Source organism: Chanodichthys erythropterus, chromosome 10, assembly GCF_024489055.1.
Source record: "Chanodichthys erythropterus isolate Z2021 chromosome 10, ASM2448905v1, whole genome shotgun sequence".
In the NCBI taxonomy this organism is placed as follows: Eukaryota; Metazoa; Chordata; class Actinopteri; order Cypriniformes; family Xenocyprididae; genus Chanodichthys; species Chanodichthys erythropterus.
The window spans coordinates 13195450-13211148 of NC_090230.1; the positions used below are offsets into that span (position 1 = coordinate 13195450).

General features: G+C 38.1%; 2 protein-coding genes across 5 annotated transcripts in view; both read right to left on the minus strand.

The window, feature by feature from the left end:
- The window catches only part of pip5k1ca (phosphatidylinositol-4-phosphate 5-kinase, type I, gamma a), a 41633-nt gene extending 32235 nt beyond the window's left edge, over positions 1–9398 (minus strand). For all 3 annotated transcript variants that reach the window (XM_067396103.1, XM_067396101.1, XM_067396100.1), the window contains exon 1: positions 9135–9398. In XM_067396103.1, the coding sequence (XP_067252204.1) occupies positions 9135–9246 (112 nt within the window). In that variant the 5' untranslated portion in view covers positions 9247–9398. The remainder of the gene's footprint in view (positions 1–9134) is intronic.
- A 1078-nt stretch (positions 9399–10476) lies between these two features.
- gpx4a (glutathione peroxidase 4a) lies at positions 10477–15550 on the minus strand. 2 transcript variants are annotated; one of them, XM_067396105.1, is made up of 7 exons: positions 15405–15550; positions 14156–14250; positions 12657–12801; positions 12424–12575; positions 11186–11210; positions 10989–11048; positions 10477–10838 (listed from the first exon to the last, which is right to left on the minus strand). In XM_067396105.1, the coding sequence occupies exons 1-7, from the start codon at positions 15468–15470 to the stop codon at positions 10806–10808; spliced, it is 576 nt and encodes a 191-aa protein (XP_067252206.1). In that variant the 5' UTR covers positions 15471–15550; the 3' UTR covers positions 10477–10805. The 2 variants fall into 2 exon arrangements, with proteins under 2 accessions (XP_067252206.1, XP_067252207.1); XM_067396106.1 differs by lacking the exon at positions 15405–15550 and adding an exon at positions 14446–14603.
- Between the last annotated feature and the right edge of the window lie 149 nt (positions 15551–15699).

Genomic DNA, 15699 nt, shown 5'->3' on the forward strand with positions numbered 1-15699 from the left:
CAAGATGTTATATCAGTTACCAGCACTAATGGCTAACTTTGACCAGCTAGAAATTCTTTACCAGCTAGATTTTCCACCAGCAAGCTTCCCGTTTTTTGGTAAATTTGTTGTTGTGACATCTATGGAAGGAAGTTGGAAGCTCAAAGTTAGAAAAAACATAAAGACTGCAATGTCCCAAACAAAATCAATTTTCCATTTCACCTCTGAAATAGTACATCCACGCCAACAAGCCTCATGACCAAGTTAGTTCCTGTTATTTCTGGATCCAGCTGTCAATGTGGGCTCCTGAAACTGTTATGGACTGTTTGGGCAACATTGTGGTTCTCTATAAAAGAGCTTTTTCCTAGACCCTGTTCGGGGATGTTAGGTTTGGCCTCAGTTCAAGCTGGTGCGCTCAAACATGCTGTAGGATTTCTGCTATACTCCACTACCCAAGGTCAACCACACATCTAATAAAGACCATTAGACCAGCAAAAATTTGTTTATTAATTCTATTTTTATTTATAGGTACAGAAGAAAATGACTGAGATTCAGACTGCCCACTTGAGACAGTGTCTGAGCATACAGTATGCACGAACCGCTAAGCTACATCTTTAACACACAAAATGTATAAACTGTTAAAGGAGGTTATAAATTTCAAGGTTCAGAAATTGATTTTGGGAAGGAATTCTGTATAAAACATCTGGTGAAACAAGGTAAATTGTGTTAAACAGAGCAAAAGCTTTTCAAAAATTACCTTAATATAGCATAAATTCTTAAAGGTTACTTATAGGGATAGTTCACCCACAAAATGAAAATTACCCCATGATTTATTCACCCTCAAGCCATCCAAGGTGTATATGACTTTCTTCTTTCAGACAAATAAAATCCGAGTTATATTAAAAAATGTCCTAGCTCTTCCAAGCTTTATAATGGCGGTGAATGGGGGCACCCATTTTGAAGCCAAAACAAGTGTATCCATTCATCACAAAAGTAATCCATACGGCTCTAGTCACACAAGTCGACTGCACAAGTCAACTTGCGCCACAAGAGTAACCGTGACGTGATGTATGACGCAGGATTTAGGAGTAGCGTTAGCTTAGACGCCTTTCACAATTTAATCAAATAGGCCTGTGCAACAAACTCAAGCTCCTCTTCTCTTTTAAACTTCTATTTCGTGACCGGTGTTTTGTTTTGCTTTAACCTCTGCACTTCCGCGTTGTCACGCATCGAGTCATGGGTGACTCTTCCGCCGCAAATCGATGCGTATGGATGTCTCCTGGAAGCTAGTTATTATAGCTAATAAAGTTTTAAATATGGCTTTTTTTTTTTTTTTTACGAAAACCAATCGCTTTGCTTCAGAAGGTTTTATTAACCCATTTTCATTTTTGGATTAACTAACCCTTTAAGGCTAAACGTAAACAACATAGCATTCTTATTCTATTATGAGATGATGTTCAGCCAAATTACGTCAAGCCATAATGAACTTGACAAACTTACGGGTTAGAGCTCAAAACATCTCCAGTGCTAATGAATTAGCAAAACACCTCCTGAAATTCCACATGCTTTGGGTAGGTGTGATCACAGCCAGCTCAAAATTGACTTGGAATGAAGAACTTGATGACAGAAACTTCGAGGTGTCACCTGACACCTCAAGCTAACATTCATTATATGAGACTAAATTTACCAAGGACTTAGCATATAGAAATGCAACTATGGTTGAATGATATCATGTGGTATGATAGCAAAAATCTAAATACTGGAAGTAAAACCATGACAACATATGAACAACTGCTCATAAACTTGTAAAACAGAACTGTATAAAGCAAACCAAAGGAATCAAGAGACTATAAACCCACCAGTAAGGCCAAAAAAAACATTTTCATTGCTCACTTCTGATCTGAGAGTTCCTCTTGCAAATTTCATTCAATTAACAAGCCATTCAACAGATGCTATTATTCAAAGTTCAATATTTTTTTATTGCTCATAACTTCTGTTAAAAAATAGTGCAAACACTGGACAATAAGTCTAGTCTACTTGTTTACGCACTCTATCAAATGGTGTTTGCTTTGAATGGCTGTGCGCTTGGTTGTACGCATACATAGTGTTTGCATCAAAGCTGAAGAAAAACTATTTTTACATGCCAGATGACAAAAGGATGTGAAAAATATCCCAGAGACTTATATTGGAGAAGAAACATAAGTCATATGTAGGGTCCAGAAAATCTAAAAGATTTTGTGCCAAAAAGAAACCACCAAGCAACTAAACGGAATACCATACACGCTTATAAAGATCCTTTATTGGCAGTGCTGGGATGATTACTTACAAACTGTAATCCATTACTGAATACAAATTACATGATGAAAATTGTAGTTAGTAACATAATCTATTATATTACGCGTTTTAGGTAATTTAATCTGATTACTTTTAACCTAACTCATTTATCACATTGAATTGAATAAAATAATCTTTTAGCATATTGATATATAAATGCAAAGGAAAAAGAAAATTCCTCTCTTAGTTATCAACAACGTGAAGTGCATTAAAACACTTGGGTTTGTGTAGGAACTGCAAGGGGTTTAGAAATAATAATTAATTAAATCTTAAAAATTATAAAAGAAAAATATTTTAATACAAGACAATCATAATAAAACACTTTCTAAAAAAATATTTGACTTGTTTATGCTGTGTGGCCTCTCAATTTTCCATGTAATCGTTGCCACCAAACTAGTGGCCGTTCTTGTGTGTGCAATTCCACAAAACTAGAAGACTTTCTGAACATATATAAGCAATAGACTTTTTTAGAAGGGAAAATTTTAAAGATAAAATTAAGAAGAATTTTAGAAATTAGAAGAATTAGAGAGAATCATTGAATGTAATCGACAAAAAAAAAATCAACTAATAACTGTAGTCTGATTGCGAGTATTTTAAAATGTAATATAATCTAATAACAAGTACTATATTTTAGAATTCCAAATACATATAATCAGTTACTACCCAGCACTGTTTATGGGTATCGATGGTTCCATGAAGAACCTTTAACATTCATGGAACCTTTCCATCCCACAAAAAGTTCTTTATAGTACAAAAAGGTTCTTTAGATTTTTAAAAACAAAAATGGTTCTTCAATGGCATCACTGCAAAACATCTTGGTTACGGATGTAACCTTGGTTCCCTGAAGAGGGAACAAGATGCTGCGTCGAAGGCACTGTGGGAACGCTCTGTGTGATTGCGTCATGAAGCACATGTGAAATCAGTTCAATGGTGTGACGAGACATCAGAGGCAGGAAACTATAAAACATGCCCAAACAGTACAGTGCTAGTTTCTAAAAGTCTGAAGTTAGTTGCTGACAAGTATGGCAGGGTGACGCAGCGTCTCATTCCCCCTTACAATCGTAACCAAAACGTTCCCTTTCAAGGGAACTCATGCTGCATCGAAGACGCTGTGAGAACGCTTATTCCCATGCCGCCATATTGGCAAGTGCCTGTCTAGTGTGAAATCATAAAAGCACTAGGGCGAGAGCACCCAAGCCTCTGGTGTAGATCTTACGTCCAATTCGTAAAACCTCACAAATGTGTGCAGTGAGGACCAGCCTGCCGCAGCACAAACATCTTCAAGCAAAACTCCTGACAAGAGAGCTTTAGAGGCAGCCATACTCCAGGTAGAGTGGGCCCGGACTGACACAGGGGAAGGTTGTCCGGCTGACTCATAATCAATAGAGATAGCCTAGACTATCCACTTGCTCATACTCTGCTTAGATGCTGGGGACCCTTTGTTAGGAAACCAAAAACAGACAAAAAGTTGTTCAGAATTACGCCACAGGGCAGCTCTGTGAACATAAGCATCTAATGCCGAACTGGGCACAGCAGATTATTACGTGTCTGGTCTGGATCCCTGAAGGGAGGAGGACAGAAGACTTGCAGCACAATAGACCTAGCCACATTAGTGGGGACCTTAGGAATGTACCCTGGCCTAGGGTGAAGGAACGTCTTTACCATGCCGGCTGCAAATTCCAAGCTCAAAGAGGCAACCGAAAGAGCTTGCAGATCTCCTATCCTTTTTAGAGAAGAGATAGCTAAGAGGAACAGTCAAATACTTGACTGGAACCTCTTCAGTAGGCTGAAAGGGAGCCAGGGACATGCCTTGTAGCACAAGTCCCAAACCGGCACCCTAGTGCTTACTGCAGGTCTCAGCCTCAAAGTCCCATGGAAGTGAGTCCAGCTGACTACCACTGCACCAAGAAGTGAAGGCTCTCCACTTCAGGGCTTACAATTTCCTTGTGGAGGGAGCTCTGGAGTGGAGGATGGTCTCAACAACCTCAGTTGAGAGACCAGAAGCTATCAGCTGGCCCCCCTCAGAGGCCAAGCACACACTTTCCATAGTTCTGGGCGGGGATTAAGTATTGAGCCCCTGCCTGACAGTAGAGACAGTAGGTCCCTTCTGACCAGAATCTCCCTAGGAGGGCCATCAAGGAGAGAAACAAGATCCGAAAACCATACCCTGCCCGACCACCACGGGGCTATCAAGATGAGACAGACGTTGTCTCGGCAAACTCTCTCCAGAACTCCCGGGAGCAGAGCGATTGGGGGAAAAACGTACAGATGTAGGAAATATGCCGTCCCCTCCACAGACCTTGAGTTGAGCGACCTTCTAGGATTGCTCTCCATCCTGTGAGAGAAGCATCCATTGTTAGCATCTCGTGATGACAAAGAGCTCCCAGCACGGGGCCTTGGGATAGGAAGCCGGGTTTCTTCCACATTATAAAGGCACGTAAGCATCGCTGCATGACCTTGATCATGTGAAAAGGATTGCTCCTCAGGGAAACCCCCCTGGTCCCGAGCCACCACTGTAAGGGTCTCATGTACAGCAGGCCAAAAGGTATCACACTGGATGCTGCTGCCATTAGACCCAACTGTCTCTGAAACTGTTTCACAGTGAGTGACTACCCTAGATTTATTCAGTTTACTGCTGACAGGATTGACTCAATACGTGCAACACTACCTGCATTGTAGTCGAATCCCATACCACTCCTATAAAAGTGGTCCTCTGAGCTGGAGAAAGCACACTCTTTTTGCCGTTCAACCTCAACCCCAATCTTTCCATGCGAGCGAGAACGACATCTCTATGCCAAACTGCTAGCTAATGTGACTGAGCTTATATAAACCAATCGTCTATGTAGTTCTGAATGTGTATGCCTTGTAGACGCTGTGGTGAAAGTGCTGCCTGCCTACTGGTGTCCTGGAACCTCTTGACAACTGTGTTGACAGCTTTGCCAAAGAAGCTAGGGGGTGCTAGCAGGGTGTCTAAAAGGAAGCTCTTATCTTTTTCTTTAATGGTGGTTAAATTCAACCATAAATGCCTTTCCATGGCCACCAGGGCCATGGGCCACTGGTGCCTCACTCAGTGCAGAAGGAACTGCAAAGTGTACTTCCTGACACTGAGAGAAGGCAATGGATCTATCAGGTGATCTCTAACCCCTCTGATAAATCCATTTGCTATCTCCAGGATCTAGATCACCGCTGTGCCTCGGCAGCAGTGGGTCCCGAACCCAGGAGAATGGGAGCCTGAGTGCACTTCTCAAAGAGCGCCAGGCAGGACTGGAGCGTCCGTAGTGGAAGCTGTTCACAGTCTGCACAGCCAGCACCCTCGGGCACTGATTGTGCATGCTCCGCTCCCAAACAAACAACGCAACGATTGTATGTATCTCCACCCGTGATGTAACGGTCGGCAGGGAGGAACACATAACCTTAACTGCTGTCTGCTTGCCATGTAATAATATAAGATATCACATATAGCTCTTACTGAAGATACAGAAGCTAGCACTGCACTGTTTGGGCATGCTTTATAGTTTCTTGGTCGTGATGTTACCGGCCTCTGACGTCTCGTCACATCATTGTACTGATTTCACTTGTGATTCATGACGCAAACACGCCAAGCGTTCCCACAGCATCTTCGACACTGTGCGAGTTCCCTCGAAAGGGAACACCCCTTTTGGAAACCTTATTTTGCAGCAACGATGCAACAATGAGATAAAACACTTTAGCAACTATTTGCCAACATTCTGGGAACGAGTTACAATTGCTGTTCATGTGAAGGATTAGACAGCTCTATCTGACTGTACATACGGTAACTCTTCGTAAACAATGGTTGGTTACGATGCCTTAAACACAAATACGTCAATGGAGGACTTCGTATCCTCTCATAAAAGACCCCCTACTCCTTCTGAGGTGCCAATGGGATTGAATGTCTTCCAATACTGTTGTCTGGTCCACAGGCCTATAAAAAGCTCCATCCTCTTCGGGGCATGAGCGAGAGGAGGGGGGAAAGGAATACAGAGAGACACCATTATGCAATTCTTGCTTGTTTTCCATTTCCCACCGGAGCTTGAAAACTCCCAGCAGTCTGAGCTATTAGAATAACACAAGTTGAGGAAATAGATGTGTGCAGACAGACCTGCCGTTCGTAAAACTATATCAGCGAGCACAACACTATTACAGCTTTGAGTATCGCCTATGGTTTGATTATAAATGCATCTCATGGGATGTTATTTGTATAAACCGAGAAATCCATTTCACAGATGCATTAATTATGTACATTTACCACCATATGATAATAATAAAGTGGTGCTTAAGACGGTCCATTTGGCGGTAATAACCTTAAAACTGTTTTATAATTAATTTACAATAAAGATCTTTTCCTATCTCGGCCTTCATCAGTTCTTAATGAGCCGAGCGAGACGGCCACTGAACAGAACAGCAACACAGATATTTATCATTCATGGGTCGAAACAAGAGCAATAATTATATTACCACATGCAAAGAGTATTATTAATGCTCATACTTGAAGCTTTGAAAAAAACTATAACTGAATTACATTTTTATGTAAACGCAAATGCGCCAATTTTAACCTGAATGTGTGAGGCTTCCAGTCATTTTAGCTGTACAAAAACAGTCTGTTATGCTGCTTGATATTGCAAACTGCTGTTTTGTTATCATATTATTTTAATTTATTATCATAATCATAAACACACTGATTAGTAGTGCAAATGGTTTTATATTTTATATTTCTAATTGGTCATATTGTGACCAATATTGGTTATCATATTGGTTATCAGCCGATAATACACAGTTAATGCACAATTGAATATAAAATTTGGATATTCAACTGTGCATTATTTCCCCTATATTGACATTTAGAATACTTTTGCCATCATCTAACACTCACTTAAAGCAAATCTTTAGAAAAACTAATAAATTTAAGTGTAAATGTAAACATTTAATTCCATTCTGTTGAGAGGTAGTGACATTTTTGGACATAAACATTGTTAAAGAACTCTATTAAAACCTGTGACTCACCCAAATTTAATCTGATTTTAGGAACAAAACATAAAAAACCCCAAAACAAGGGTGGATGAGTGCGGCCATGTCACTTCAGGTGAGAAAATGACTCACAGGCCACCGTGAGACCCCATAAACACGTGTCATGTGATTGTGTGCTCAACAGTCAGCATGTTTTCCCACACATATCTACACGGGAGAGACGCCAGGGAGCAAACCAATGAAAACAGGAGGATGCCGAGGCAGGAGACGCCAGGGGAATTCAGGGAGTGTTTGGATTAAATTTTAGCAATTAAAGAGTAGATGATGAGACTACAAGAGAGTATGTGACATTTACTATGAGCCAATTGTGTTGACATTTATGTCTTTGAAAAACAGTAACCACAATGCAGTTTGCAAAGCTTCAACACATACGCAAAAGAACAAATCTTGTCAACAATGAGCTGGAGAAAGGTCAATCTTAAGTACATACTACTGAACATAGGCACTTTATGGAGCGGATCACATTTTGTGCTCTTCAATAAGATTCATTTTGTGTTTACAAGAACAGTCTTACACTGATTATGTTTAATAACCCAAGAATGCTTTGTTTTGTGTGTATATCTGTTAACATATTGATGTTAAAAGCAGAGAAATAACTGATCATTTAAAATGCAGCTTTCTTTCCTTTCTGGGTTAAGAGAATGAGGTGATTTTCGATGGTTATCGGCATATTGTGCATGTGAACGCACTCATTGTCACCTCACACACACATATGTGACTTATTAAAACCAGAAAAACAAATGAGGAACCAAGAATAAAATAGCACATTATCTTGTATTTGTTAGATGAAATAATTCTGTTATAAAAGTGAAAATCTGAAATTATCAGACTGAACCAAGTGCAAGGCTCAACAAGGATTTGTGTGAGTGTGTGTGCTAATAAACCATGGTAAACAGTGGGTTTCAAAATCGAATTTAAACCTTGAAGAAACAAAAGTTTTAGGATTTAATGATAAAATGTTAAACAAAAAGACAAATTAATAAAAAATATTTAAGATTGTGCACTATATACTATATATATATATATATATATATATATATATATATATATATATATATATATATTTTTTTTTTTTTTTATAAAATATTTTTGAAAAAATAACAGCTAAATATCAATTTACCATCATTGCACCATGGTAACACCACAGTACTTTTTTTCTAAGAGTTATAATTTTTTTCTAAGACATACTAAGCAATTGTGCACACTCAAATACATTAAGGAAGAAAAGGGACATTAATAAATCATTCAAGAAAAAAAATGCCATCTAGTCTACAAAAGACTGATTGTAAAATTCCATCTAGTCTACAAAAACACCTTTTGTGCATTCAAATTTACATATGCAATAAACATTTTATGGCATTTATTTTAAACATATGCAATACAACCCTTTACCCTATTTCTCACCTGAAACCCCCATCATCCCATCTGTCATCTAACGTTACCCAGAGTCCCTGCTATGCTGATGCCTAGCGAGCTGATTCTGGTTTTAACGCGTAATATCAAACCACCCACCCTGACAACATGGCCATAAAACTATATAGCCTGTTATAATTGCACACACTATAACTCTCTCTCTCTGGTTGCACGTGAATCCTAATAATCTGATGCAGGAATGATATATCACATGCATCAGTGTCCCTTATCCATGCATGAATGCTAGTCTTGCTAGCTCTATCCATGTGCATCCCAGCCACCTATGAATCAAACTGATGAGATTGCATGAACTGAGGTCTTTCTAACCCGTTTATCAAATCAAACCCTGAGTGGTTAGTTACCCGCGTCCCCGTCGTCCATCGTCCCTGTGTCCTCGGATGCTGTTGCCCCGGATAACGGACTCCCATCCCCGGCCTCAGACAGGCTGGCCGCCCCTTCAGCCTCCGCTTCCATTCAAAATCCCGGGATGAATCCTCCGAGCGAGAGCGCTGCCAACCGATGATAGCGAATATTTCAAACAATACACCGCTTTGTCGTCTAATTTATATGGATCTGACTAGCTGACAGAAAATAATGTGGGAGATTGGGGACTGTTCCTGAGCGTCGTGGTCCTCCTCTCCTCTGAGCTGTCATGCACAGGATTGGGATGTTCGATTCGCGAACGAATCATTGGTTTGAACAGACTGAATGGTTCAAATGAACTGATTCGAAAAGCCTCTTTTGGACTGGATTTGCCGTTTGTCTGTCAGCAGATGTGGTAACTTGGTACTAGAAATTAAGAAAGAAATTATGACAGATGACAGCTTTTACACTGATTATTAGAGTTTTACAGCATTAGCTGTGACTAATATGGTATTTTGACGGAAAATATATTTTTGCCAGAAATTAGAAAACAACTGACACGATATCTAAATAAAAGCTTAGTGATAAACAGCGGACTTTTTGAAAAAAGGATTGCTCGAAACAGTTGAACGTTTGAACTGGTTCATTGACGCGAACCAAATGAATCGATTCGTAAGAATGAATCACACTTCTGCTGGGTGTTTTGATGAGGCTGCTGCTGCCCTCTGTTGGCAAATCTTTATAATTCATAAAGCATGTAAGAGAAAAGGCTCAGAAAAAAGATAATTAAAATGTGTTAAATTATTTACCATAATATAATATAATATAATTCCATCAGCATTGTTTTCACTGTTATGGTTAATACAAAATATTAATTGAACAAACAGCAATAATAGTGTTCAGTGAATTCTCCATTTGCATTAAATGAAGCAGTTAGCGTATATAATACAAATATTATTGTAAATCTCTTAAATGATCTTTAGTATTATAATATTATATATATATATATATATTATATATATATATATATATATATATATAATATTATAATACTAAAGATCATTTAAGAGATTTACAATAATATTTGTATTATAAAATGTATAATATAAAATATTTAAGACTATATTAGAGAATCATTACCTCAGATGATGGCTTTTCAGTTTTTCTAGGCAATCATACAAAAAATATTTCAAGCTTACTGCAGAGTTATTATAGTTAACTAAACTAACTACTGAAAATACAAAAATAGTAAAAATATACTAATAAACTAACAAAATAATTGTATCTCAATGTTATTAAAACAACACTGGCTCACTGAAACCAACAAAAAACATCCACAAATTTTAAAATCAGTGTCTTTGCATTTATTAAGAAATGTTACACCATGACAACATGTTTAGTGCTGAAGAAATGTACATTATTTCATGTAAAAGCACAGGGGCAGTAGAAGGACCGGGGGTCTCTCTCCAGACTGATGGCTCAGAGATGATGCTCTCAGGAGGGGTTGCACGCCAAATGCATCAGGTCTGTTTTTTCCTCAAGACGGGTTTTGAAACAAACCATCATTAGTCCGTGAGAGGACATCACTGATACCCAGCTGTCAGTCAGGGAGAATGAAGAGGGGCGGCAGGGCAGCGTGGGGTCATTTGACAGTCAGCTAATTATGCTCCTTAGAGATATTTGGGCAGATCCTTTTCCACCACCTAAAAGAGAAATATCTAATAAAAATGACATATTTTGTGCCAATATCACTGTGACATTTAGATACTGTAGCTAATCATTAACATGACCTAGATTATGACTCAATCCAGACTGAAATACAATCAAAGACTAGTAGAATCTAAACAACGTACGCTTGGATCCTGCAGTGGAGAATATCTCTTCACAACCTGGCCTTCACGGTTAATAAGGAACTGAAAATAAAAAACCCAAAATATTGATTTAAAGGATTTATTTTAATGAAGCCACAAAATATTTAACTATTTAAAAAACAAGATTTAACTCATAAAAGGCTTTTAATTAACATAATTAAAAGGCAAAATGCACATACCTTTGTGAAATTCCATTTGATGCTACTATAAATGGAATAAAAACAACAGTCAATAGACATCTAAATAGAATTTTTTAGAGTGCATCAGCTGTTTTAAAAGAATAGTTCACCCAAAAATGAAAATACCAAGTTCTGTCATGAAACACTACATGGCGCAGGCTGAGGGTTAGTTCACCCAAAAATTAAAATTCTGTCATTTATTACTCACCCTCATTCCGTTCCACACCCGTAAGACCTTCATTGATCTTCGGAACACAAATTAAGATATTTTAGTTGAAATCCGATGGCTCAGTGAGGCCTGCATAGCCAGCAATGACATTTCCTCTCTCAAGATTCATAAATGTACTAAAAACATATTTAAATCAGTTCATGTGAGTACAGTGGTTCAATATTAATATTATAAAGTGACGAGAATATTTTTGGTACACCAAAAAAACAAAACAAAATAACGACGATCTTGAGAGAGGAAATGTCATTGCTCCCTATGGAGGCCTCACGAGTCACGGAGCCATCGGATTTCAACAAAAATATCTTAATTTGTGTTCCGAAAATCAACGAAGGTATTACGGGTGTAGAATGGCATGAGGAGGAATAATAAATGACATTATTTTCATTTTTGGGTGAACTAACCCTTTAACGCAACCTGATGACAATTACATCGTTAACAGCACAAGCTGATTGGTTCCTGATGCATCTGCAGCTCAATATTTAAATAGTAGCACGCTTACAGATTCCCTCTAAAGCCCTCCACCTTCCCGAGCTCCACCTGTACACATCTGCTACAGGTAATTTCATGTAAGCTATTTGTGCAGCAGCAGCATGTCTTACATGCTCACAGCAGTATGTCAGTGTATATTTTGGCAGTAGCAAGTCTCCATACTTGTTCTGCAGCAGCAGCGTAGCAGATCTATTCCGTCCAAATATATTAACAATGTCATATCTATTACCATGCTAACCTCTTCCGAGAGTCGTCATGACAGAAATTCTATCACTATTTACTTGCCCTCATGTCACTGAACATAAAAGAAGATTTTCTTCTTTTGGTAAGTTGGTAACCAAACAGTTTAAGTTCCCATTGACTTCTATTGTATGAACAAAAAAACAATGAAAGTCAATGGGAACCAAAACTGTGTCTAAATATGGAATCATTTTCAATTTTTGGTTGGACTATCCCTTGAATGATATCAAATAAGCATTTATTTACACATAATTTACAAGTCAACTATCTGGCAACTCACTTTCCAAAGAATCCTTTTCCATTGGGTTGTTCCTTCAGCCACTTCCACAGAGGATGCGCAGTGTCGCCGTTCACGTCAATCTTACTGAACATATCAAACTCTGCGTTGTAAGACTTGGCGAATTCTTTGATTTGGGAATTGGTTCCTGGTTCCTGAACAAAAACATAATTTTGGATTATATGGAACCGATTCAATTTAAGAGTGTTAAAAACGTTTTTGTTCCCCATACGTACCTGTCGTCCAAACTGGTTGGATGGGAAGGCCAGGATGTGTAAACCTTTCTCAGCGTACTTGGCGTGCATTTCTGCAAACTGAGAGTAGTTTACTGGGGTTTTGCCTCACTTTGAAGCAACATTTGTGATGATGACAACTTTTCCCCTGAAATATACAGTAAATGGGATTTTATTAGTGTTACAAAATCAGTGATGCAAAAGGAAAGACGCACCATACACTAAACAACTGAGAATACTACAGAATTTCAAGTTGTTTCGAGCAAACTCACGCAGAAACACACGCCTCGTTGCTAAGAGAAGCATGATGAATGAAAACAGTATTTGTTTTAAAACTGACTCAAAACATGTAACTTGTTTGATATCCTCCAAGTGGATAGAAAATCAGTCTTTGCCCATCATACACTATGCGATTTTCTGTGAAATTTATGGAAGCCTATTTTCGCCACATTTATAAAAACAAACAAAAAAAAAACCCCATCCATTTGTTACTGTGTTTATTAAGCTTTGTTAATGTTAGTTAATAAAAATACAGCAGTTCATTGATTGTTCATGTTAGTTCATAGTGCATTAAATAATGTTAACAAATTTGAATCATGTATTAGTAAATGCTGAAATTTACATTAACAAAGAATCATAAATGCTATAGAAGTATTGTTCATTCTTAGTTCATGTTAACTGAAGTAGTTAACTAATGAAACCTTATTGTCAAGTGTTACCCATAATTTCAACTTTTCATCTCATAATTTCGAGTGTGTCATAATTGATTTTTATATCATATTTATGACTTAAAGGTGCTCTAAGTGATGTCACATGTTTTTAGGCCAAAACATTTTTTGTCACATACAGCAAACATCTCCTCACTATCCGCTAGCCTGTCTGTCGCCTGAATACACTGTAAAAAACGCGGTCTCTGTAGTCGCCACAAGCTCCAAAAACGGCAATAAAAACAAACTGGTGCAGCCTGGACCACGAATCATAATAAACACGCTCCAGCCAATAACCGACAAGAATGATTTTAAATGCGCGTTCATGAATGTTTCAGGAAGCACGGAGGGGAGGAGGGAGGAGGAGGAGGAGGGAGGGTCTAGCTAGCCTCTGTTTTGTTTGACAACACTTCGAACGTCAACAGGAAGTTACTCCACCCAGGATCACTTAGAGCACCTTTAATATGTCATACTTGTGATTTTTGTCAATTTCAACTCTATCTCATAATTTCAACTTTTTAATGTATTAACGACTTGATCTCATTTTTATGATTTACAACACAGTTTTTACCAGTTGAGTTTTCCTCTTATTTGGCAGAAATGTGTTTTCATAGAAACATGTCAACCCTGATTGCCCAAAAACTGCAGACTGTCTCTGACTTTCATCAGTTAGCATCGACTCCTCCAGACTGCAAGTACACTGTAGTTTATTTCAGTCTTGAACAAAAAGGCTTTACATCTCGAGGTGAAATCAAAAGCAGTTGTACTTCTGACATGCTGATTTCCATCTCTCACCTGTATTTTTCAAGGGAAACTTCATTACCATCTATATCCGTGACTGTGAAGTCATAAATGGATGTGGCCGTCTGCCAGTCTTCTAGCTGTGCAGACTGAGAGAAAAAACAAGCTGGCATAAACAGTAGGATGTATTTGAATATATTTACACATGTAAATGAAAAAAGCAACAGCTTGTAACACCCTCAAACAAAAATTAAATATACAAATCTGAGTATTTAAATTCCAACTGCAACTGAAAACCTGTTAATCCAGTGTTCACATTCATACACATCAAAAACCATTCTTACCATTGTCTGCAACACTAGGGAGAAAACGACAGCAGAGCCTAAAAAACGCATGGCTGCCTTTCAGTACCAACTACTGAAATGGCAGGCAGCGTGTTCGATCAAATCCTCTTGCTAAGTACCTTATGTTTACGAAACACCCAGAACACTGAAACCCCCATATGTAGGGCTCCAAATAAATATTAACTTGACAAGGGGGCTGTTTCTTCCTTATAGGCTGAATTTTTGCTGACTACATGCCTGTAGCTCATCAACATGCAGGGAATTTGATGATAAATCCTTTTGAGGTCAAAGGTCATCAAATCTTACACAACCTGAGAAAGCCGATAGCTTGACGTGCGTGTTGGCACTCGGTCCATATACTAGATAATCACTGATGCATGCATTATATAAATTATACTATTTCACAAATGTAGTAGAATAGTAAACGTATGATATTTCTTACGGATATTGACTTAGACACTGCCTTTAGGGATGGATTCACGCTGCAGGGATATAATAGGCTAAAATAAATAAAATAATTTTACGTCTCACATGTATTGCAATAAAATAGGCATGAATATATTAACACTAACAAAAAAAACTACTTTGGCATTTGTTAATGGTATTTTTAGACATGCACCAAGGTTGTGTAATATTCTTTGGGCATGATGTTCTGTTAATAATAGCCCATTTATTTTATATATGGATATATTGTGAATATTACAATTTGATTATAAGATACTAGTATTGTTGTTATTGCGCATCATTTAAATAACAGACAAGGGTAACTGGCACAAAGACTAAAGACCAAAATACAGTGAAACTAGACTCTTATCTTGCACAATAGGACTGATTGTGTGTGTACTGATGATAAAACATTTACAAAACCCCCGTAATTATGCAGCACATAACCTCGTATTTACCCATTACGTAATATGGTTCAGATTAGCAAATGTAAGCTACAGAAGTATTTACGATACCATTGCACCAATGATCCCACTGCTCGATAAAGCCCCGAACAGCAAGACGCGATGGATAAAACCCATTTTTGTTCTTTTCGCTTTGCAAAGTCCAGTAATGATGCACAACTTTTAAATGAATCGTTCCTTTGAGTTGGTTCTCTTCATTGAATTGGTTGCACCAGTTCACAGAACGACTCCTTCGAAGTGATCCGAACGTCAAATAAGAGGACACATAAAATTACAATAAACTCCAGCATACTATTAAAACGCAGTTAATTAAATACTTAAACGTTTTAGTTAATGTATTATGCTT